The sequence below is a fragment of the Acanthaster planci genome, linkage group LG20, assembly GCF_054643075.1.
Source record: "Acanthaster planci isolate LZ-2023a linkage group LG20, COTS_SCS, whole genome shotgun sequence".
In the NCBI taxonomy this organism is placed as follows: domain Eukaryota; kingdom Metazoa; phylum Echinodermata; class Asteroidea; order Valvatida; family Acanthasteridae; genus Acanthaster; species Acanthaster planci.
The window spans coordinates 466,928-491,348 of NC_141796.1; the positions used below are offsets into that span (position 1 = coordinate 466,928).

The 24,421-nt window shown below is 40.0% G+C and overlaps 1 protein-coding gene across 2 annotated transcripts; it reads right to left on the reverse strand.

Annotated features, from left to right (window-relative positions):
* Positions 1 to 577: 577 nt before the first annotated feature.
* LOC110975436 (tetraspanin-9-like) lies at positions 578 to 24,312 on the reverse strand. Of its 2 annotated transcripts, none has more exons than XM_022227940.2 (7): positions 24,158 to 24,312; positions 9,880 to 9,989; positions 9,435 to 9,626; positions 7,820 to 7,996; positions 6,171 to 6,287; positions 5,613 to 5,696; positions 578 to 4,793 (listed from the first exon to the last, which is right to left on the reverse strand). In XM_022227940.2, the coding sequence occupies exons 2-7, from the start codon at positions 9,943 to 9,945 to the stop codon at positions 4,728 to 4,730; spliced, it is 702 nt and encodes a 233-aa protein (XP_022083632.1). In that variant the 5' UTR covers positions 9,946 to 9,989; positions 24,158 to 24,312; the 3' UTR covers positions 578 to 4,727. The 2 variants fall into 2 exon arrangements, with proteins under 2 accessions (XP_022083632.1, XP_022083633.1); XM_022227941.2 differs by lacking the exon at positions 24,158 to 24,312 and adding an exon at positions 15,874 to 16,030.
* Between the last annotated feature and the right edge of the window lie 109 nt (positions 24,313 to 24,421).

The window sequence follows — 24,421 nt, forward strand, 5'->3', positions numbered from 1 at the left end:
TTTTTATTCCCTTCAATCTTTTTTTGGTCATATCTTTCGTATTTTGTTATTATTATTTTCATATTATTCTTGGGGGAAAGCAGTGACAGTGACCATTGTTGCAAGTCAGTTGTTGGCGTGGTCAAACCAACCATCTGGTACGAAAGGCGAAAGGGAATCCCACGATTTTTTTTGTGAGAAGAACATTTGCAGAAAAAGAACACTGAGTTAGTCAAGTTGCCGGAAGCAAAGACACAAAGAAATTTCTTGAAATGATGGGAGACGGCGACGCAATTCGAAACGTTCAGCTTAATTCGGTTGGGACGGTTGCCCGTAGTGGCGTATTTAGGTTTGGGGTCAGGAGAGGAAGAGAAATGGAATTTTTTCTAAAAACAACTGCGACAGTCCTATTTTTTTATGTACAACTCGTGCATGGAAATACACGAGTTGTACATGGAAATGCATAACATTACAGTCGTATCGCTACCAACAAAACATGAACAGTCCCTACAAACATCCGGGTGCTTCTGCACGCTGGAGGTGGATTACGCCACGCTTCACTCCACTCTGAAGCAATAAATTCATTCAAAACAGCATCTCTACACACAGACACGTTTTTATTCACCACTGGATAAGCAACTCACGGTATCTAGCAATAAGATCTACAAATAATTTTCAATTATTCTACAATCCAAGAACGAAGTCACCGTTTACCTTTACAGAAAAAAGCACTGTGTGATGGTGTACCAACCATCCCATTTAAATGCACACTTCTGATTCAGTGAGATAAACTTTGGGCAATCATGCTGCCAGATTTGTAAACATGATGTTCAACTTTTAAAGTGACAGGTAGAACTCAATCTAAAAGGCTCTCTGAGACAGAACTTCAAATCAAGCATTAATATCTGACGTCACAAATACAATAAGTCTGATAGATTACAACTCTACAACTAGATTGTGACAATATGAGAAACATATTTAACCATAAGCGAATATACAATGCTTGAATCTGTTGAAAAGGTTTTTGAAAAATTCATAAAACAAAGTTCAAGCTTCTCTCAACCTCGAACCCGTCGTCCCAACCAAAGTCGGTCGCCAGTAATCGCTGAATCCTTCCACAAAAAACAGTGGAACGGAAAGGCGCAGGCACAAATGCCGACACCCTTCACTGCTGTAGCAACGGGTGACGTTAATTTGGGAAACATACAAGCTCGGAACCAGAAAAAATACTACCACGCCGATGGTCAAGGGACAAAATCATTGAAATTACTATATAATGGACTTGCCCAATAAGAAAATATATTTTGTACGAAAATACCAATTCAGTACCACCGAACCAGGAAAACCAGATTCCAGACTTTACAGTAAACACAACCTCCTCCAAAAATATATCAAAGTTCCACACCAACCTCAAACAACATCGCTGAACCGTGTATTCTCAACTTTCTGTATTAGCCCGCGGTGTTTTGCGTTCAACAATGTTTTTATTTCGCAGCCAAGTTTTCCAGGGCAAAAAACCTCACTTTGGTCACTACGCAAACAGCAGTACTGTGTCCAGATTTGCATAGACTCCTTCCGTATAAACTTCGCAAGCTTGGCTACGTCAGTCGTGCGTTTCTATCAGCATGAGCAGGCGACAAGTGCTGCATTAAAGCGGCTGAGTGAGAGACTACGGCAGGTGCATTATGAACGCATTACGGGAATGACTTTGAATAGCGTACTTTGGATGCACACCAAAGTACTAGTACGCTTTGAAGACCGCATTTCCGTCAATACACACGCAAAGGCTCGTGTCTTTCAAATCCATCTGAACAATCCAAATCATGACTCAAGAAAATCAGGACACAGGCATTTTCCTGTTGAAAACTTTCCAAAACTGGCGACTATAAAGCGACTACATGTATACTTATAAACTCTAAACAGAAAGACCCATTTCAAAACAATATGTAAAGCAGTAATTCTCCTTAGCAAGAGACCGAATTGGCTTTACGGGAATAATTTAACTGACTGGGTGAGCTGTAAATATTTGGCAGTCGATTTCTGCTTACCAAGTAATTTGCTGATCCAATATTCATTCACTAATAGTACTTTTACTCAGCTTATAGTACTAACATACGTAATTTTGGGATACTAGTTTTAATTTGCTTATCAATTTGCTAACACAGTAAGAGTAGTACTTCGGCAGTGTATTTAGTTTGTGAAAACGAAAACTGATAATTTTAACCAGAATGTTTCATCACTGAGAAATAAACAGGTTTTCCTTCCTTTCGGAAATATTATCTCTTCCATAAAGAGACTTTCAGTGGCGCTTAAACAGCTGTATAAAAAAACTATTTCAGCAAAAAAAAGAATCATACGTTTCAAAGCAGTTTCACTACTTACATTTCAGGTAAAAAAAAAAGAGGAAAAAAGTGAAGGGAGCGCCAGTGCGCAATGCGAGACCACTGACATAACTACCAAGGGAGACAACATCCGCTTTGAAATTAAAGGAGCAACAACAATCCGGGCGGGCAGACTGCATGGATTCCATATGTTTAACGATCCCCAGGAGACAGTCACTTTAAGAGCTTGAATTCATCTTTTCCCCACAACCTGAAACCTCAATTGTCAAGGTTGCCACTAAATCTTGCCTTTGACACTACAAAAATAGATAATGAAAAATAAGAATACATATTACTAGAAAGATGTAAGTAAAATGAATATATGACTATATCTTATAGTAAAGTGCACACTAAGCCATCTAGTACAAAATATATGCCAAGTTTTTTAGTATATGTAAATGTAAATGTTTAGAATTACAGTACCTGAAGAAGAACATGCAAGCTCCAAGCTCCAAGCTCCAAAATGTTTTGTGCGTTCCCTCCACCATATCTGATTTGGATCAGAGTTCAGTCTCCATTTCTTTCGTTCTCAATGAATGCAGGTAGAGTTTTTGATGTAAATATTCAAATCATGCAAATGTATGCACATATTACCACAATAACCAACGGCAACAAACAACCTCGGTTTTGTCTCCAAAAACATGAGGCAAATCTAAACCTAATTATGCAAATTTAGGCACAGAAAACAATGCCCTATTTTGGCAGTAAAAAAAAAATTAAATCCAAGAAACTCCCTACCAAGAAAAATCGCTTTTGGTGTACAAGTAACACAAATACAGGTTGATGTGGTGTCCAGCCTCAAAAAGTTAATACTTCACGCTGTGAAGGTTTGAACAAATGTCAGGCAAAATTATGCAAATTACCTCCAATCATCCAAATTTTGGACTTATACTATCCTTGTACTCCTTAGACCCTCATATTTCTGGGTTTTTTTTTTTGAGGAACAGAGGCAGCACAGCATTTTCAAAATTTTTTTCACATCATATAAGCAGAAAATACATGTATACCAAATACCAACATAAAAACAGCTGCTACACATTTACAAGCAAATCTATGAGCTATTTGCTTAATACAATAACACCCTTCAACCCTAAACTGAAATATCTCACTACATAATTTCATAATTTTATAATTAAGTTGTGAATGTCTCTGGTTACAGTCATATTCAAAATGGAAAGCACAAATGTTCAAATCAGCCAATCACAGTGCGAGGTCACTGTCAGGTGATCATGAGAGAAACATAGACTGGTGCATACTGCCTAAGTACACAGTGGCCTTTAGCTGGTAAGCAGTGGTAACCCAATCGTGTACAGTGTGTTGGAAACAATGCGAGTACCAGTCAATAGAGTAAGCCAATGAAATCACTCAGAATACTTAGCCAGTACCCAACTCCAGACAAAATTAGCTCACTGAAGACTGGCCAAGTTAAGCTCACATTTTGGATCTAACTGCATCCATCGACTCGCACAAGACGTATTCTTGTTCCTCTAAATCTCTGAATTTAGCAAAAAACAATCCGTGCTTATTACATCCACTTTATTATCAATGAAAAAATTCACAAGATTTACCACAAGCCATTCATACATGTACGGTACATCCAACAATTTGAAGTCATTTTCATGATTTGATTTCTGGAAAATGCCTTTCCATCCTTTCCAGTGTTTTAAAGAGAGAGGTAAACCACGAGTGACGAAATCTTGTACACAGTTTTACTGAAATTATTTCCCCATTAGGGAATACTGGCAAGAATGTATGAGGATTCAACGATGTAATTAATTCCATACCCCGATTGGAGGATATTTCGCTTGAACTTATACAATTCCAATGAGTTCAAACTGTTGGATTGATTAAGTATCTTACATTTCAGACCTGTGGGTTTTAATCTACAGTGCATTTACACGAATATGCACAGGTCAATTCCAAAGGCAGCCTCAAACCAATTGCATTGCTGATACCATGATTAAGATGATGTTAACCAATTGCACGCAAGTAAAGCACAGTGCTCACGCTGACAACAAATTTTCCTAAGCACGACTTCATGTTGACCGCCTAAAATTTCAGTGAATGTATGCCGGCTAATGCTTGGCAGCTGGTACACCGCAGCTTTCAGCAATCCTGAAAGTGCTGTGAAGCACATTACCAAAGTTCTACTACTCTTGGTGCACCAGCTGAAGTTATACACACTTTGAAAAATTTTCACTGGTTACCACAATACAACAGGCAGCATAATAAATCGGTCAACTGAAAATATATAAAGAAGCCTGATTGAATCCTTTTTCTTGCATACACTGGTTGCTGTCAACTCTTCCATAGACCAGAAATGGACATGTCTGGTTTTGGCCCAGCCTTGGTACCTCCGAGTGTCGCCTATGCATATTTTCCTTCACGTTTGATGTTGCAGTAAAGGACCATGGCAAACACCATGCCTAGGATCTGGAGGAATCAAATCAAAATGGGGAAAAAAAAATTGATTTATAAAAATATTAAAAACAACCCTAGACATTCAACAGAAGCTACTCTGAAGCTGAGAAATTTTAGTCTGACCAAGGCACCCTGGTCTATCAAGTTTTGAACCTGTTAAGAATCGAGCTCACTTTCGTGCCGCATTTGAAAGCCTAGTTCCAATTTCCCGTTGTGAGCATATCAGGCAAGATGTGGCAAGAGAGATCAACATACAAACTTGCGACAAGTGACTGACAAGGGTCAGCAACTTTCAGGTTCAACTTGGGAAAAATATTTGCAGATCCCTCCCCCCACGGGGGAAATTATTTTCACTCCATTTGAAGTGCGAGTGCAAATGTGGAAGTGGATACATTTCACAAAATTTCCCATCCCAACTCAGTGTCAAATCTTAACATCAATGTACATGTATTGTACGTGTGCAAGTACACGCAGGTGCCACAGACGCCTACAAACTCTTACAGGTACACGCAGGTGCCGCAGACACCAGCAAACTCTGTAGGTACACGCAGGTGCCGCAGACACCTACAAACTCTGTAGGTACACGCAGGTGCCGCAGACACCTACAAACTCTGTAGGTACACGCAGGTGCCGCAGACACCTACAAACTCTTACAGGTACACGCAGGTGCCGCAGACACCTACAAACTCTTACAGATACACACAGGTGCCGCAGACACCTACAAACTCTTACAGGTACACGCAGGTGCCGCAGACACCTACAAACTCTGTAGGTACACGCAGGTGCCGCAGACACCTACAAACTCTTACAGGTATATGGGTAATCACCTACCTGGAACAACCCAATGACAATTCCTCCGGCTGCAATGTAGTAGATGGACTCTTCCAGTTGACGAATCAGCTTATCCAAGCATCCCTAGAGTATGAAGTGAGAACTTAGAGTTTAGGCATATTTGAGCTGGAAATCAAAGATTGGGGAATGGAGACATTGATTGGATTGACGGATTGTAACAATAAAAACTAATAAGATGTCATGACTGTTGAGGGATTGTCCATAAATACGGCAGGAATTATCTTGCACACAGCGGCATGTGTGTGACATATAAATATGCGAGTCATACGACTGCATTTAAAAACAAAATAATTCCATTCCTTATTTGAGTTCACAATTATTTTCACAGAAATTGACATCATTGACCCCCTTACTGTGTGAACAGTCAAAGTAAGTCGACACTTTCATCCACTCTCTCATGCCTCCAGTGAAAGTTTGGACGTTGAATACAAAAGTGTCATGTGTCACTTGCTTAGTTTCTTTTGAGAGTAAAGCTTTCTACACAATGTAAAACAAAGAATAAAAAAGACCCCCCCCAAAATAAAGATTCTTATGTACCTTCTGATAAATGTCCGGACTGGGTTGGGCGGCGCATCCGTCAGAGAATGTTACACAGCAAGAATCTGGTACACTATTACCCCAATCAGATGAGCTGTTGACACCGCAGCACCCCAACTGATGAAAAAAAAAGTAGAAGAGTCACAGGTGGCTGTCCTGGGGCTAATTTCATAGAGCTGCTTAAGCCCAAAACTTGCTTAAGCGCAAACATAATTCCTTGCTTAAAAAAACAAAGGTTACCAGCTCAAAATCTAAATGATTGTTATGCTAACCAAAAGACAGACGAATACCATTCCAAAACAATATACGTCACACGGAGTTTCGGCTGGTAACCTGATTTGTCAAGCAAGTGTTTTCATGCTCAAGCAAATTTTGTGCTTAAGCAGCTCTGTGAAATTGGCCCCTAGTCAAACACAGTGTCCACGCTCATATGACAATTTCTTCACAAAATACAGGTAGGTTAACCCTCACCCCCTAGGGTGTATGTAAAAATCATATTGAAATCAGAGGATTTTGGGACCGTTAGAGGTATACGTTTCCTGTTTACACCTGTTCATGGTTGGCAGAAGTCTGCAGAAAGTACACATTAATTGGCAGCAACTTGTTGATCAAAAAGCACAGACAGTGGTAAACATGCACCATTTTCCTCACAGTACAAGCATTCGCTATCCAATATTGAACCTTTGTAAAAGACTTAACACTTCATAAATTGTTTTTTTTTTTGCTTTTGGTTCCGATCTGACCGCCAGCCATAGATTTACTAATCACTGGGCGGGCAACGAACACTTTTGACGGACCTAAAAAACGGTCTACTGTACAGTGAACAGCAGGGAAGGAGATTAAAGTAAGGATAATTGGAAACGACAATCAAAGAAGCAGAGGTGTCCTGAAATGGTTGAATCCAAAGTTGAGTGCTTGCAAAAACAATCACTAGTACGGATGCCTTGTGCACATGGCGTTTTAGCAGGATTCCAAACCGGGGGGGGGGGATATTCAGATTCTCCCTCAATCTTTCAAAAGTTCTTAGAAATATACCTTGGAGGTCTGCATGCCCACTGCCTCAATCCTTTAAAATCCTCAGGCAATTCCTGTCATTATGGTGAGGCAGTGCGAATGGCATTCTTGAGCAGTGCGGTTGGTCCAAAAGAAATATCAGGCTGAATTTATGCACGACTGAGCAGGAACAACACAAGGTCTCACCCACGACCTTCATAATAAGCCATGCACTTTTGCCATTCACCCTCAATCCTCCAAAATCCTACAAAACCAACCGAAGGATGTTGGAGGATTGAGGAGAGGTTAGGGTTGACATATCAATGGTGACTGGCCGTTTTTAAACCTGTTTCTGGGAGCTTATGAAGCACACATACTCCACTTTCCTCCTAGAGTGGGACCAAGTGAGGGCGCTTTATTCCCAGCAATGGATATGCCTTTGGTGGGACTGCACCTCACTGGTTCAAAAACAACTATTAAATGCGCGTGTTACGATTCTGTCGCTACCCACAAAATGAACGCTCCCCACCAACATGGCTCTTTTGTAATCGATGGGGGGAGGTGCTGCTCAAGGCAGTATACCACACAACACTGGCAACATTCTGAGTGATCAACAAGGAACGACAATGCACTCAGGCATGGCAGACAGCGGTCACCTTTTGTTGAAGGCGGTTCCAGCCATCCGTCAGACCCTCTTCACCCGATGTGTTATATTTCTCGAGTCCATCCTTCAAGTCTGCAGTCACTCTCTCCTGAATCTGATTACGGTAGACGAAGCCGACAATACCAGCAACAATCTCCAAGATGAAGATGAGCAGAAGGAACATGAAGAACTGCAAGAAGAGGAAAGAAACCAGATATCAAAGCGTCAGTGTAATGAAACTCAAAGCTCCCCATGATTTTTGGGGTTGACTGATTGCACCCACTAAATCACATGACCTACAGTGGGTATCCACCCCATAGCAACATGTGTTTTGCATGTTGTTTACAAACAATACAGCCAAGTTACGTACAGTACAAAGCACATCACAGGACAGGACTCATTTTGATGTCAATACGGGCGTTCGTCAATAGTGCGCCTCCAAGAGTCTGCAGCGCGCTGACCAATCACAGAGTGCGAAATCGTCTACCCAATGCGCGCTTGGAAAAGGTGGACAGATTTCGCGTAATGTGATTGGTCAACGCGTTGCAAACTCTTGGACGTGTACTATTGTGAATCGCCCATATCGTACATGTACAAAGTACTCATTTTGAATTCATCTTTGTCTTGCTGGGTAAGTCAACGTAAATCGCCCTGAGGTTAATTCAAAGGAGGGCGTTATTATTACATGGGACTATTCTACACCAAATGTGGCATGACTGCCAAAGTTTCAAATTGATTTTACCTTTTTTTTCTGCACTATTACTGGTTAGGGGTACACTTCAATTGACTGAATCCGAGGGGATATCATAGCAATACCATATGGAAAGTTATAACTGATAGAATAATTCTTAACGTTTTTCTTGACATGCATATTTCTACACATGTAATTATACACACTGTATGTCGGTAACATTAAATTTAACATCCGTAACAGCTTTAATTAACAAAATTGAACAATAAAGGGGTATTTTTTCTAACTTTCAATTCGTGTCTGGATGGAATGGACTCAGACCAGCTGCAACAGAGTTTGTATAAAAAGCTAAAGGAAGCAACTTCACAGTTTTTATTTAAATGTACTCAAGGTCAAAAAGCCATGTCCTAATGCGTAACGTACGCCACGCTTATTTCTTACGCTTGTGGCTCGTTGATCAGTGAAGTTAAAAACAAAATTTCTTTGATATGTTCAACACTCCAATATAGGCTACACGTATAAAAGTAAACAAACGTTTTGTCCACAACTTAATTTGTGAATTGAAACTTGAAAGGTGCATACAGATGTAATGTCCATAGCGATGGAATTACCCATTTGAAGCTGTCATTTGTCTTATTTGTAAAGATGATTCAAACAAAAGTTAGAAACTTGAATTTGATTGTACCTTGGTATGTGTTTGTTATTAAATTTAGCAGTTTGCTAACTTCCATTTTTTAAGGTTTAAAATCGACAGCATGACTCCATAGTAATTTTGAAAAACTCAAGCTGAAAAGAAAAAGCCGGTCGTAGTGGGTTTTGCTGAACAACGCGAAGTGCACAAGTAGAAAGTGAAAAACAAAAAACATTCCTGGCTGGGTGGTTGAAAAAAAAAAAGCTTAAGTTCGAGGCCTTTAAGGATGACTGTACTCGTACTTACCAGCAACAGCAAGCAAGCGTTCTCTTTGATGGCTCCGCAGCAACCCAAGAAGGCCACAACTAGGACGATGATGCCGGCAGCGATGCAGACGTTGGCAGCGTTCAGGAACGGTAGGCTGGGCAGGAGAGTGGCGTAACCACCCTCCCTGACATGCAGGACGATACCCAAGGCCAGAATGGCACAGCCAGAGAGCTGTGGACGGCAACAAAAAAAAGAGGGGCATTGTTATACATCTTGTAAAGCTGAATACAGAGTAAATGACCTACTCTACAGGTCAGGACAGGTGGTGAAAGTTACCCATGTAACAAGGGCACCGTGACAAATTGTGCCCCAACCTCATGGAATGACCAATTTGTGACTTGTGAAGCCCCTGGCAGCAATACTACTGGCTGATGTGTTTAACCACTAATTTTTAAAATCTAGCTCAGCAATCTACTGTACTTACAAAGAACAAGAGGTTGAAAACAAACACCAGGTACTTGATGACCTTGGCACAACCTTCGACAGCCATCTTGGATTTCTCTTAGATTGTCACGGCTCCGTCCAAATGAAGACCTGGAGTTAGTGAAAAAAAAACAAAGGTCTCAGAGACTTAAAAATTGGAAATTGGAGTAAGGTTCGGCTCTGGAAGGAGTTGCCCTGAGAATACCAATTCTGATGTCAAGAGAATGCAGTGTCACTAATATGATACACAAATATTTGGAATTCCAAATTTTGGATTTTGTCTTTGCATATCAATATAAAAATGCCAAGACATATTTTATTACAAGAACATAAAAATATTGTTTGCATGCGATCCAGTTTTCAAACCGCTGTGCGCATTCTCAGAAAGCAGCATGCAAATGGCCACAGGTTCCAACTTGGGCCCACGTCTTTAAACCACCCCTGTGCTGATTCTGAACTTCCATGTACACATATAGTCACACACATGGGCACAGATTCTAACTTGGACTTGACTCCACAAAGCTTAATTAAATGCACAAAGATTTTGTAAGAGCCAAACTCTGCATACGCCACACCATTGAATTTGCATATACATTGCACTGCATATAAAGTACATGTAGCCGACTGCTCATTTTTCACTTGGCACAAAAAGTTGCTAAGCAAAGTTTTCTGCTTTCCAGTATTGTTCACTGGAAAAAAAATTATATCTTAATTTCAAACATTTTTTCTCATGAGTAAATGAAGCCTGTCATTCAGACCTGCATTTTGAAACTTTGAATCCCTTTAATACTCTCACACAGAGGGGGCCCACGAGACAAGTGCTCCGAAACAATGTCAAGTGAATTGTTAATCAGATGTACAATCTGAAACAATAGATTACCTCTAACTGGGATACAGTTAAAATCAAAATGACTTTTACATCCTGTAGAGGTAAAGTTCCATGTCTGTCTGTGAGTGCTTTTCTGTCCTTCCAAGTTTTGAATAAAAAAAAAAAAAAGAACAAAATCTGAGGTTTTCTGCTTGTCGGTGGAAATATAATAAACAACCAAATCTTTTCTTCCAACAGCTGTTCCACATGACTGCCATGACGTACGTGCACCGCAACATGTACACATGCATGTACCGTGCGTATCCGTATATTACAATGTAGATATCCCAAACAACCAAACTCTATTCACCGCCGACTTACAATTTCAACCCACGCTGAAATTATATTGACTGATTTCACAAGAGATTTGTGTCCTTGTTTGTTCCTACAGGCCTGGGGTTTCTGAATAGACTATTGTTTGCAAACACTGTATTGGAAGCAGGCAGTCACGGGACTGTACACTGTGCTTTGGATGGAATATGCAGTTGACGTTATGTACATTACATGTACATAGAATCACAGTATTCCGTATACTTATACCATGCACAACTTGCACAGGATTTAATTACATGAGCAGAGTCCCATTAAGCCACTACAGTCCACCTGTCCTGGGGACAGGTAAAAACACACTGAGACATTAATTTAATGTGTACAGGATCACCCTTTTCTTTAATAACATACGTGGAAATCATGATGTGGTAATCACAATTTCCTTCCAAAATGCTGAGACGCAGTGGAAACAATGGCCTCAGATAGAAGCGATGGGTCTCAGTCTCGGGCATTCTCCTGGGAAATAGGAGCCGGGTAGTTTTTGACCTCGGAGGGGGGGGAAAGGGCAGAGATTGCAATGATGCAATCCAAGACAAAGCCTCAGGAAATCAGGGCAAAGAGCAATATCTGGCAAGGAACGTGTGCGCCATGTGGGCGCATTCTTCGTGTACATACCTGCGGATAAATTCAAGCAAATTGGAAAGCTGTACGTAAAGATCTTGGCTGGCTAATCCAACAACGATTTAATCTAAGACCTTCTTGTCTTTTGTGAAAACAAATGCCTGTTCACTCATCAAAGCAAATTTTTTGAAACTAGTGTTGCATGGCGCTGTCTGAGTCCATATTTTCCACTTGACCTAATTAATACTTTAATTGGACAGTGTAAAAAGATGTTTTCACCAGTGTTGAAGATATTTGTTATCAGAGGGTTTTTAAATTTTGTACTGTACTTAACTTAAAGCAGAAAGTGCCTGCTTTCAGGAGTCAGGATAGTTGGACTAGTGGCCAGTGGAGATTTTGAAAATTTGGACAATTTTGATACTTTTAGATTCTATGACTCGGAAAGAGGCCAAGCAGAAAGCACTGCTTGCTACATTTACTCATGTACACCGATCCGCAGTGAACCAGTCGGAATTCGTGTATGTCACAGGGCATTTTGGCTGGTAACCCAGTCCAGCCAAGCAAAATTTCCCGCATACCACAGCCCTTAGTGATGATGTTGGCCATACCGAATTCAGTTCCCTAGCAGTCTGGTAACAAAACTCCACAAATCAAAGACCAGAGAGAGGCAGAATCTTGACCTATGAGCAGCTTTCATAGTACAGTATAAAAGACGAGCTCCCCCCAGGGTGAAATCAAACACCTGATTCATGGAGGGGGAAGGAATACTGCTGCATGGCTACACTTGTGTACAAAGGTACATGTGTTTACTCCTACAATGTACATGTACAATGTACACGTACCCCACATAAGGACAATAGGCCACCTGGATGTACATTGCTAATCATGATGCAGGCCTTAGGCCATGTACATGTATACACACTGGGATTTTTCAAGACATTACCACACCGCGAACAGAAATTTTTCTTTTCCATGGACGCTACAAGTGATTTTTTAGAATACACCCGAAAATCATCAATTTTGGGATTGAACCGACATATCCTTTGGCACATTTTGGCACCTCACTTTTTGCAGTGAGACCAACACTGATCACCTGAATATAAATAGGACAGAGATTCCATCGCTGCACTCAGCCCTACACCCCTCCACTAAAGAATGATGTAAAACTTTCCAGCTTTGGCATGATTGAATTTGGTTAAAACTGTTATATTTAGCCAGCTTACCTTTAGCAGGTTACGATTCACATGTAAGGGGAGGGTACATCGTTGGTCTTTTGACGTAATTTCACTAGATTGGCTGATTGTTGGGAATGACATTTACTGCATTTCACTAACCTGCTTCATGTTTGAGTTACAAGTACATGTAGCTGCTTTGGGAAAAATCAAGAGAACCACAGCAGGGGAAGATCTAGTATTTAATCTTGGGCAAAATAATCCATGAACTACATTTATGGTACAGGGCGTTCGCGGTAAGTGAACAACGCACAAAGATCTAGAGGGGCCCGTCCATCTGCAAATGAACAAACAGGACAGGTGCTCTTTCCCTTTAAAAAGAGGTTTTTCCTCGGCCAAGAGTAATCAATGAATACATCTTGTGTCTCTTTGATAATATACTGAGTAGCATTGTGGGATTCATAGAAGAAACATCATCAGGCGATGACGTTTGTGCATGCAGCTGACTCCAATCTGAGACAAGTGCCTGTGCATGCGTGATTATACCCGGTACTTCATAACCGAACTTTTGCATCAGTTGACGAGTCAAAGAAGTCTAAAACCAATTCCCAGTTGACTAACTACTAATCATGGGCACACAGGAAATTACATGTACATCTGGCAACACTAGATGTTTCACTTCTGAAAATTGTACTTTCTCACTGTGCAGCTTGGAAGCAGCAGCCATGTTTTCTAAGCTCAACCGATAGTCAATTACTTTGGTGGTGACTGCAAGATTTTTATTTTCACTTTAAAAAAAAAATTCTTTTTTTCCAAATAATTTTACTTTGAATTGACCCAATTTCTCTTAAATTACTTGTTCCCTTAAACTAAGTTTCCTCTATTCTCAGTTTACGCCGCGTTCAGTGAATTTCCGCCGGTGTGTTTTTGCTTCCACATGTGTATTAGTGTTACGTGTTTATTCAGACACCAGGGTAAGTCTACACAGACCACAACCAAAAATCGACACCCGTTAAACCGGATGTGGTATGGAAAAACGAATCATACTTTTCTGTTTTCTTGACAGTAACACAACTCTAGGAGGTATGAGGCTGTTACACCTACCAGTATTCTCGTTAGACGTCCACAGATTACATGTATTCTGCAGTCCCAATTTTGTGATGTTACCAATGGGGAAATCTACCTTTCACCCCAACTGCCCAAGGGTTGCTGGACCTAACCTTCCCCATTCACACAAAGTTAATATGGGACTTTGTGCACTGTGCCTGTTGGACTTTGTTTTTCTGAGGTATGCCAAACCCAATGCAAAAGCCAGCTGTTATGGGCCTACCAGACCTATCCCCACAGAATGAAACACTTTACTACTGTTTAATTCTGTGTGGTTGGGGAAGGTTAGGGCTAAAAAAGGTTTCACCTTTGGATGGTTACATTCCTTGGCTCAAAAACATCATAAATACACCTGTAGGAGTGCTGGTCATTGTGAAGGATGATCCCACACCAGCTGATGCAGGTGTTTGAATAACAACAGAGGACTTGAGAGGTACTCCAAGCGGCACGTCCTCACACAGCGAGAGAAAGAAGCCGCAGATAGCTACTCAGTCTCTATTTGATGGGTACAGGGCCAAGGGCAACAATGGAATCAGTCTACTGGCTGCTGGAGCTGGTTGCTGGAAACTACATGTACCATAAAGCCCAGATCCCTTTGTCCGGTTGGACAAAGTAAAGGCTTTTTTCAAATTTTCATTGACTGCAGTCAGTGATAAAGCATTTCGTCTGGTCTTGTACAAGGACACGGTACATGTATTTCTTACAGTCTTGCCAGTCATGACAGGTACATGTACATGTATGCCCGACAGCCAGCCATAAATTACAAGTCTCCATCTCCCATTTTCAGATTTACTTTTAGCACAACAGGTCAACTCTTTGCACATTAGCAAAGAACCTTTGTGAAGGGAAAACTCAAACTGCATTGACTGGTTGCCAATAAAACAAATTTGCTTTTGGCATGATTCTCAGAGCACTAAGAATAAACGTGGGAAAGGGTTCTATACGGAAAACACTAATTTTCCCTTGAAATGTTATTACAGCCATCAGAAAGTGATAACAAGTCCTAAAAAATGAAGTTTAGCTACGACAATTATGAAGCATTTACTTCGAAAACACTTGGGTTTTTTCAGACAAGTCTCATAAGTTTGTGCACAGGGGCATCAAGTGTTGTCCTTACTCAAGTCGGTGGATTCGTGTATCTACTGACTTTCATTCACAAGGTAACACTAACAGTGCAACTTCTGTGAGGAACCGGACGCTTAATGGAAAACGTTTCACAAACTTTCACACAAATCTGTGTGAAACACATCAGAATTTTCTCATTTCCATGTGTAAATTTCACTTTTTAGGACATTTGATCACTTTCTGACAGCTGTTGTAACAGTCTAAGGGAAAACTGGCGCTGTCCATACATAGATCTCTTTCCAAAATGATTTTCAAATTGTTATTGTTAACAATAATTGTTAATTGTTAATAACATGCAAACTTGCAAGATATTCAACTGAAACTTGAGAATGACAGTGTAACAAGTAAAAGCAGAATAAGCCTACTACGTGTACACTTCAATCATTTTTTTTCTTTCAACCTCAACTGAACAGTTTTAAACAAAATTAGGAAAAAAATGTTGCATCCTGACTCCACTTCAGCAGTTGTGTACAAAGGCTATGGGGAGTGAAGAGAATTTTCTAAGTATTTCCCAACAACATTAGTCAATGTTTCTCAGTCCAGAATTCGTGTCTTTCCAGCATTTCTGTAATGACCCACTTTTATTGAGATGATAGGTGGGGCCTATGATGAGAAAAGTGGAGTCAGGATGCAACATTTTAGCCCAAAATTTAATGCTTTACTTTTTTCTCAGGAGCAGTTTTCTTTTGTGAGGCTTAGAACAGAAAGAGCATCTAAATCTCGTACTGAGAAACAAATTAAACTCTCATGCAGGCAAAATACCACAAATATCCCGATAACTCTTTCAAAATGTTCAAAATTCTGAAGACAAAATTAACAATGGCCACACTACCTGGTAACAAAATCCACTAGATATACTCTGTTCTCAAGGAGAAAGCTGGAAGTTGAACTTTTTTCCACAAGCGAAAGGCTAGACTTTGAGTTCACAACAAACACTTTCACAAACAGCAATCCATATGCACTTTCTGTTTCACAGTTGTGTATACATATCCCATGTAGGCCTAGATATGATCAGCCCATGGGCCCATCCCTGAAATGTGACCTCTGACACTATGGTTCATTGCATATGTCAGATGGGGAGAAGGGAAAAAAGGAGGGGCTCTCTAAATTGGTATGGTTCACGCAGACTGGCATGGCCCATTCAGCTTCAAGGACACACTCTTATATTTCTCGCTGTCCAAACTCAGCAATTTAGTGTTTCCACGAATGAAATCCTCTGAACAGTACATCAGATTCTGGGCACTATTTTCACAAGTTAACTGATCTATTTACGTGTATTCTCTATTTATTTATATATGCACATACATGTACATATCCGTTATTTTTTATCTAGTGTTTTAATAAATATATGTCACAATTTAAATTACAATGTTTTTTATTTGAGTTTATTTATTTCCAGTCCTGTAATTGGTGGTATTTCTGCAATTGGATGTGGCTAACAAATAAATAAAAAGTTCCAAATCCAAACTGAACCTCTTCCCAATCCCCTCAATTCTAAATGTAATCTTCCAGTTCCAATGAATGGGAACTGGTCAACAGTTTTCAAATGGTATTAATCCCAGGTGTTCTTTTGATACAGCAGGGCCCCACTCTAAAAAAAAGGGGGGGTTAGCTTGGAGAAAAATGTACAAAAAAAAAACATGAACAGCTTCAATTTCTTTACAGTAAAATAGACCGAGTTGCACTTTTGCCTCTAAACCTTCCAGAAACCTCCATTATTGACCAAGAGCCCAACAGTCAGATTAAAGGGTATTACGTGTATTTCTTGTTTCCACACACCCCTGTGCCAAAATGAAACAGTCCAAAAGGAAATCTGGGCCATGCCAGCACCCAGCCCAACTGTTCGGTTGCCTAAATCCTGGGTTAGGGGATATAACGCGTGGGTTGGGTGTGGGATGTGGTTGAAAACCCGGACTCAGAGTGGGCTTGTTTTTTGTCATCAGCGGTAGAGTGACATCAAAGGAAATATATTTCCTTGACAACATCACAAATAAACACTTGTGATTGTGAAAATTTATTTTAGGGAGTGGGGTCTTCAGTTGGGGTAAAATGTTTAAAAACTGTTTCTTGATGACCTACATTTGTAAATTTGAGCAGATAAGTTCATGCACAAACAAAGCGTAATCAGATAAAGAAGAAACGCTACTCAAAAACAACTAAAAGGAAAAGACTTTTTGAAAAGCTGTTCACGTTGAATGGACATGCCCGGTTGCCGTGGACAACCATGTTTGGGTAATAATGAAAAACACTTTGATTTTGTAGTTAAAAGAGCTACATAAAAACCGGTCATTAATTATTATTATGGACAACCCCTTATGGCTAGACATACTAAAACTAATAATTCTTGTAAGTTAAAACCAATTTGGTTCAAAGCAAGTTACAAAAATAGACGACCCAAATGGCCACACCTATTTACATGTAGACATGTGCACATAACGAAATTCTAGGCAGTCAAAAATATATGGTTTTTATATTACATGTAGGTTCATTACATTGAGAACAGAAAAAAAATAACATGCAGCTGCTCGATAAACTGTCATGATTAGGAAGCACAATTTCTCCAAAGATACTGCACCGAGACTTAACAGTCTGGTTAATCAGCATTATCACCGGGCATGGCGTCACGGTCTGCCTGCTACCCGTATGGTATAGCTATTTAAGGGACGTCATTAACATAACTACTGAGCTGCTTTCGGCTCCAGAGCAAATGTAAAATATCGTGTAGTATTACTGCTTTCAATCACTGATGAATCGTGTGTGTAAATCGGCCTTACTTCCTCATTCTTGAAAATTGCAAACAGTTGGACTCTGTGTTGAGCATAAACGTACGTAGAACAAAGTCAGTTTACATGTGCAGGCATGGCATACCGTACATTGTGTGGACCTCTGCACAAAAGAAGTCCACATACATGTAATGTAGGGTGCGCTGGTGTAGTGTGGACTCGCACACGTCCACACAATGTTTCCAGGTCTCTGAAAAACAGCTTCAGAGGCATTTTGGGTCAAGGTTATCCGTGGCAAAATGAAGAGGAACAGTCCTGGAAATCATCATAAAAATCCAGCTCGAAGGAGTTACCCTAGTTAGAGAAAAAGGAGCATTTTCCTCAAGTTTCCTTAACCACAGGCGAACAATGTAATGTCCACACTTTGTAAAACAGGTATGTGTGTACATGTACTAGTGCAGTACTGGTCGTAATGGATTCCAACAAGTGAACCGATACCCTGATGCTAGAGTTGATAGGATGGTTGGGGATCGTTGGGATCCAGAGACATGGATGCGTACATCTATGTGTACAAGGCAGCAAGATTCTGGCAAGTTGGACAAGCTCGCATGTATATGAATTAGGCGAAAAGATGACAAAGATTTGTGTCAAGAAAATAACACTGCAGGTCAGTGAGAGAATGACATCTTTTCATGACTTGCCATGCCACTTTGTTCGTCTGTGACATTAACACTGACGCGTACCACATTAGGCCCGCCTTCAATCTCCAAAGAGCTCTGCCTTTTCAAGCAGCGCGATGAAGACACTCTTTTATCTACACCCCGGTCAGGGATATAGAAAGTGCAATATGTAACAGGTTGCTAAGCAACAGCAGGTTGCACGAGGAGTCAGCATGGAAGTGAACAAAAAATTAGTCTGGTCAAATGTATAAAAACTGAATGTCTAAGACATACCAAAACAAAAGTGTTCTCCTCAAAATATATGCACATGTACACACATACATGTACATGTATGTATCGGCAGTACGGTAGATAAACAGTACGGTACGCCGAATATGAAATTTTATAGGTTTTCCACATTAAGAGTAACACTGTGGATAGCCAGGTAATTATGTGACTGCTACTATCATCAAATAATTTTACGATGGCCTGATGTAGTCATCAGTCGCCAACTAAGTAAATATCACAACAGTGTGACCCATTAATTGTTGATGGTATGTAATGTAAAAGACATTGTTTCCTTCTCAGTAAACAAGCAATACAGTGCCACCAATCAATAGAGAAACCACTGCATCCAACCTGCTACTGCAGTTCATATCAATTATAATTTTCCAATGATAGTCTTAATGACTATTGGAAAAATGAATTTATTTTTACAACCATGTCAAAACCACACCCAACAATGGATGACACACAGTGATTGAGTGATAGTTAGATTTCAGTTCCAATGTGACAACTAAATTTAGAATTCAATTCAATTCAATTCAACAACATTTATTTCCATAATGCCATGCTGGGCACCCGTAAACGAAATTCCACGTACCAGTATGAACTTTAATAGTGAAGGGCAGAATTGCTGAAAAGCCCAGTCTCGCGGTCATACCAAACCAGGGTTCCAGCTGGAAAACTTCAATGAATAGCCAAAGTGGTAGCAAAATGTTTGATTTTATAGCCTATCTACAAATGTATGTATGAGGCAACATTATGTATTTTGGTAGCCAAATTTGTTTGAAAATAAACTAAAACACCTGTTACTCTGATTCAATTCAGTTTGTGTGAACTGCTTTTCAGATGGATCAATTATTACAAACAGACTAACATTTAATAAAAACTACATCTTACACATCTCATATTTCAAACGTTTGTTGGAATTTATTTCCATAAATCTCATATTTCACACGTTTTGCTGGAAGTTATTTCCAAGATACCGGTAAGTACGTGTGAAGAATACATACACATATAAATGATTCAGATACCAAGAATTCTTCCAGGTTTTTCATCAGACCACGGTTTGAATACCTGATGGAAATCAAACACACTTCTTGGAGGACCTTCAGCAGCAACCCTCATCAAGGCATCCAGTGTACCATTCATGTTCAAGGCCCAGGAGGTACAACGCAAGTACATGTGGAGCCCACGCATACCTGTTCACGGACCTAAGCTCAACAGGACTCGGGCCATGACAAATTTTTTTCAATGAATGGGAACTGTTTGTGATTTTAAAATACCACAATGACATTTCAGTGACGAACATGTGGTAAGGTTGGTCTAGATTTGCAACATAATTACCAATTTTTCTTGCCAGGTCAATAGAATAACAGCCGAAATTATAATTATTCGCCAATTGGCGAGAATAGCGAACGGCGCCTGGAACCCTGCCAAACTAAGTTTTCAGAGATTGACAGAGCAACTTTTGTTAGAAACTAAGGGTAACAATTTTGTTTAATGCAAAGGTGGGGGAGATTTCCCTCTAATGCTTCCTTCCTATGTACCCAGTACTACAAAAGAGCCCTGTTTTGGTCATGTACATGTACAGGTATGGTCTACCGGGATTGCATGCAATGCCCTTGGTTTAGTGTTCTTTATATATTAAGGGTACCCGACTACCCGGGCACCCGGTATTGACATAAAATGGGTACCCGGTTTCAAAAATATCTGTAAATGCACACCCCTAATTCATTTCATACTTTGAAGGTACATGGACATGTATGTAAACACCAGTGCCTGCAAAAAGCATGATCATTGGCATATCCAGCATTTATAAAAAAGGAAGGGGGAGTGTCTCCATTGCGGAAAGGGGAGGGGCGGGAGAGAACCTGAATACATGTATATCGTACCAGGGGTGCATACTTCAGTGACTTTCAAGCTCATCCAATGAAATAATAGCAAACGAAGGTTAAGGTGAAACAGCTAACGGTTCCTTATCTCCCCAAAATGTAGAGTGGACTAGAGGGGTGTACGTGCACATGTACAGGTATAGGGAATCTTGTTTCCCCAACGACAAGTGGTAAAATGTATTGCAAGGGACTTGCACATGTCTACATTATCCTGATTAATTTTGTTCCGTCATCATGCTGTGCGGCCTGCCATACACCCAGGTAATAGCCCGTATCTCCATTAAAAATTCCTTGTTGACTTTTGTTCTTTCTGCCGGTCAGCAGGCCTCGTTCAGTGCACCGGTACATGTACATGCATATTTACATTGGTGTCAATTTCCCTTTGCGTGTTTCCTCAACGTTCCCTGCAACGCACACAACACCACTTTGCCAGTGGATTCCATTGCTTCGTCTGTCCACATGTAATAGAGATGCTGATGTTTTGCACTCGAGTGTGACCAACGAACATGTATGCATAAATACATGTACATGTACCTTCAACCGCAATATTATTTTCACACCATGCTCATCAAGCCACTCTCAAACGCACACAACACAAGACGGCAAGGCCATTCAAGCACACAGGTTACAATGCCTGTCACATCATATCATTACTGATGCCATTTCTGGAGAAAACTTGCTTAAATGTACATGTACTGTTTGTGACCCGCATCACTGTATATGAAACCAAATTCTTTGGGCATAAATGTTTCTTTTGGGCTGAAGCGGAGTTTACGACGACAAAACTTTACAAGTATTTTGGATTCTTCACGTTTAAGAGTTCTGTACAAATATTCTGATTCTCTGTATACATGTAAACAGCTTGTGAGTTGTGACTGCTATATGTCGTGCAGACATTCAAAGTCTATTCAGCCTGGTAGTCCGATTTCAGACCAAGGTCAACATTTCTGGCTTCTCACTTTGTGACTCTGTTACAAGTATTACACCTACATCATCATACATGTACAGTAGGTTATGACCTCCATGAACAAAAAGCAGCCTGACTATTTTTTCCTGTCACGGAACACATGTTTTTTTAATCGGTTGACTAGTGACTCAGACCTTCCACTAGGTCCGGATCAATGATCTTTGGAACGGATGACCAGCTTTCAAAGTATGCTATCCAGGCATTAAAATTATAATAACAAAATATTTGCATTTCTTGTGCCGGAAAACATTTTATGGGGAAATACAAGAAAAGATTTTAGAGAATTTTTGGGGGTGATTTCTGAAAATTTGTGTTTTTAAAAATCAAATTTTGTGAATTTAAAATGTTACATGTACATGTATGTACCACTCCAATCTATCACCATGACAACAGCTACTGTACTTTTCATGATGAGCCATTAAAACAGTCATTATTTCATCGCATTTGACAAAATTCAATAGAGTTTAGTGTATATGTTTTTATAAATGTAATTGACAAATGTATATATGTATATATGCATTGTTTTCTTTTTGTCAATTTCCTACTGTTCGTTAATTATTTGTGCGTGTGATTTGTCTGTTTGGATAGCTCTCTGTATAGTGATTTATTTCACTTTTGATTAATCCACTGGCTTCTTCTCTATTTGTAATGTACACGGTACATGTAATTTTCTATATCTTGTGCTCTAGGAATTTGCATCTGTATTGCCCAAAATTTAAATAAATAAATGGAAGCAACTTACTCATCGGCCTTCATCATCAAGATATAATGCCTACACTTTCTGGAATTAATTCAAAGATAATTTCCACAAATTTTTGTCTGCTGTTTTTTTAACATGCATATTTTATGTAAATATAGACCAACCAAGAGCTGATTCAGAAGATTATGGTCCAGTGGGGGCCATGCCCTCCGACCCCTAACAAAAGGACCCAAAACAAATTTTTTTTGGTTTTTCATTTCTGTTCCTTGTAAAAAAACATGAACATCATTTGTTTCAAATGAAAAAACACTATAATTAAAGGGCACTAGTTTGCCTGCATTTATTTAGCCTGTTGAACCTTTTTGCCTTACATCAAACCATAATTAGACACTTTCTTTCTTTCTTTACTTCAAACTTAACATTTTCCCCAAATCCCCCCCCAAAAAAAAACAAAATTTCTTGTGCTGCCAAAATAGGGTAAGTCGGGAAACACAGCAAGAATCACTTTTTAGGGGGCTTCTTACTAAATCCTTCCCATTTCAATTAGTTGGCTGAACTGTCTGATAAAGCAGAAAATTCAGAAAACGACTCAAGTTGGCCTGGTTTCTGCAAGTAATGTCCGGCAACGACTCATGTTTATTTCACGCTCCATGTATGTACATTACAGCTGAACTTTCCACTGATCGGTATTGATGATGGCTGCTTTGGAAACTAAACAGTGAAACGTGCTGATGACTGTTGCTATAAACAAAACTCAGCTGAAGATGCGTCAGACAAAAACTAATCCTGGAAGGAAACTGAGCTAGCCACCATGACGGTTTCAACTTCCTACTCGTAGGTCAAGCAATGTCTCGACGGAAAGTGATTATCGACATAGTCAGAGAAAGCTCCAATCAAACCAGGGACTGCAAATTTGATCATAAAAGCATGAAAGCCAGTGGCCCGAAAACAATTCATCTAGACAAAATTTATCATCTTAAACTGTAATTTACATGTACTTACTGAAAACTTTGATGATTTTTTTACTTTGACACTTTGACATACAATATTATGTATGTGCATTTAAAAATGGACACAATATGCTTAGAAAAACACCTTGGAACTGCTTAAATAAAAACAATTTAAATTTTTCATCTGTCCAACAAGAACTGTTTTGAAGGTTGAGGAACACAAGTTTTTTTCATAGATAGGCCCAAGGCTTGTTTTAAAATCTTTTTTACAAGCAGAAACATTGGCAGAATTTCTGAAGACGACAAGCAAACCTCTGAACTCTTTAAACACTCTTTTGCAGAAAGAATGTTGCATCCTGACTCCACTGTCTACAAGTTAGTCTGCAGGGAGTCAACAAAGTAGCCACGACCTTGGCCTGTTTCCTAACAAAATTAGAATTTTTTGTTACTACAATTACAAGGTGCATCACGGGACAGCCAAGTTTTTTTTTTCAATAACATTAGGTCTAACAGAATTGACAAAGACACAAAAATGACAGTGGTAAGCCTGGTCCTTCGCTTTGCTTTGGCATATACTGTCGAATGACAGGCGACAAACGGTTGTTCTTGGAAGCCTACATCATACACATAGTAAGTTGTCTGTCAGATATGCGGGTTTTGGTTTTATCTCGTGTAGAGAAGGGCGGTAAACATGGTGAAGGTGAAGTCTGAACAATGCATGACGTACATGTACACGTACAGGATTGTGTATTTAAGTACGGTACTTGAGCACTGATCGTGTCGATGTCATGGCCATGTTGACCAAACTGATCAGAAGATATTGCTCGCCGCTTAGCTGCGACATCAACCATCTACAGCAGACAACTAATCACTGTCACCGCAAATAATACTTAAACACAGTTCACGTAGACCAAACCATGGACTAAACTGAGTTACTTACCCACAGCAAGAATGCAGTCTGCCTGCCAAAAATCGCTATCGCACAAGCTCAGTTCTACGAACAAGCTGCCAAGCTCTCGAGTCTCTGGCCTGATGTCGCGCACGTCATCGGGTGAACACACCCAAAAAAAATTCCAGGGGCTACAAATAATGATTTATAGTCGCGCGAGCGCGCGCGCGCCCGCGGTGTTAACTAGCCTTCAAATCAGTCGTTCTAAGGCAAAACCCACCACACGTACTTCTTTCTGGGGTCGCTGGAGTACAA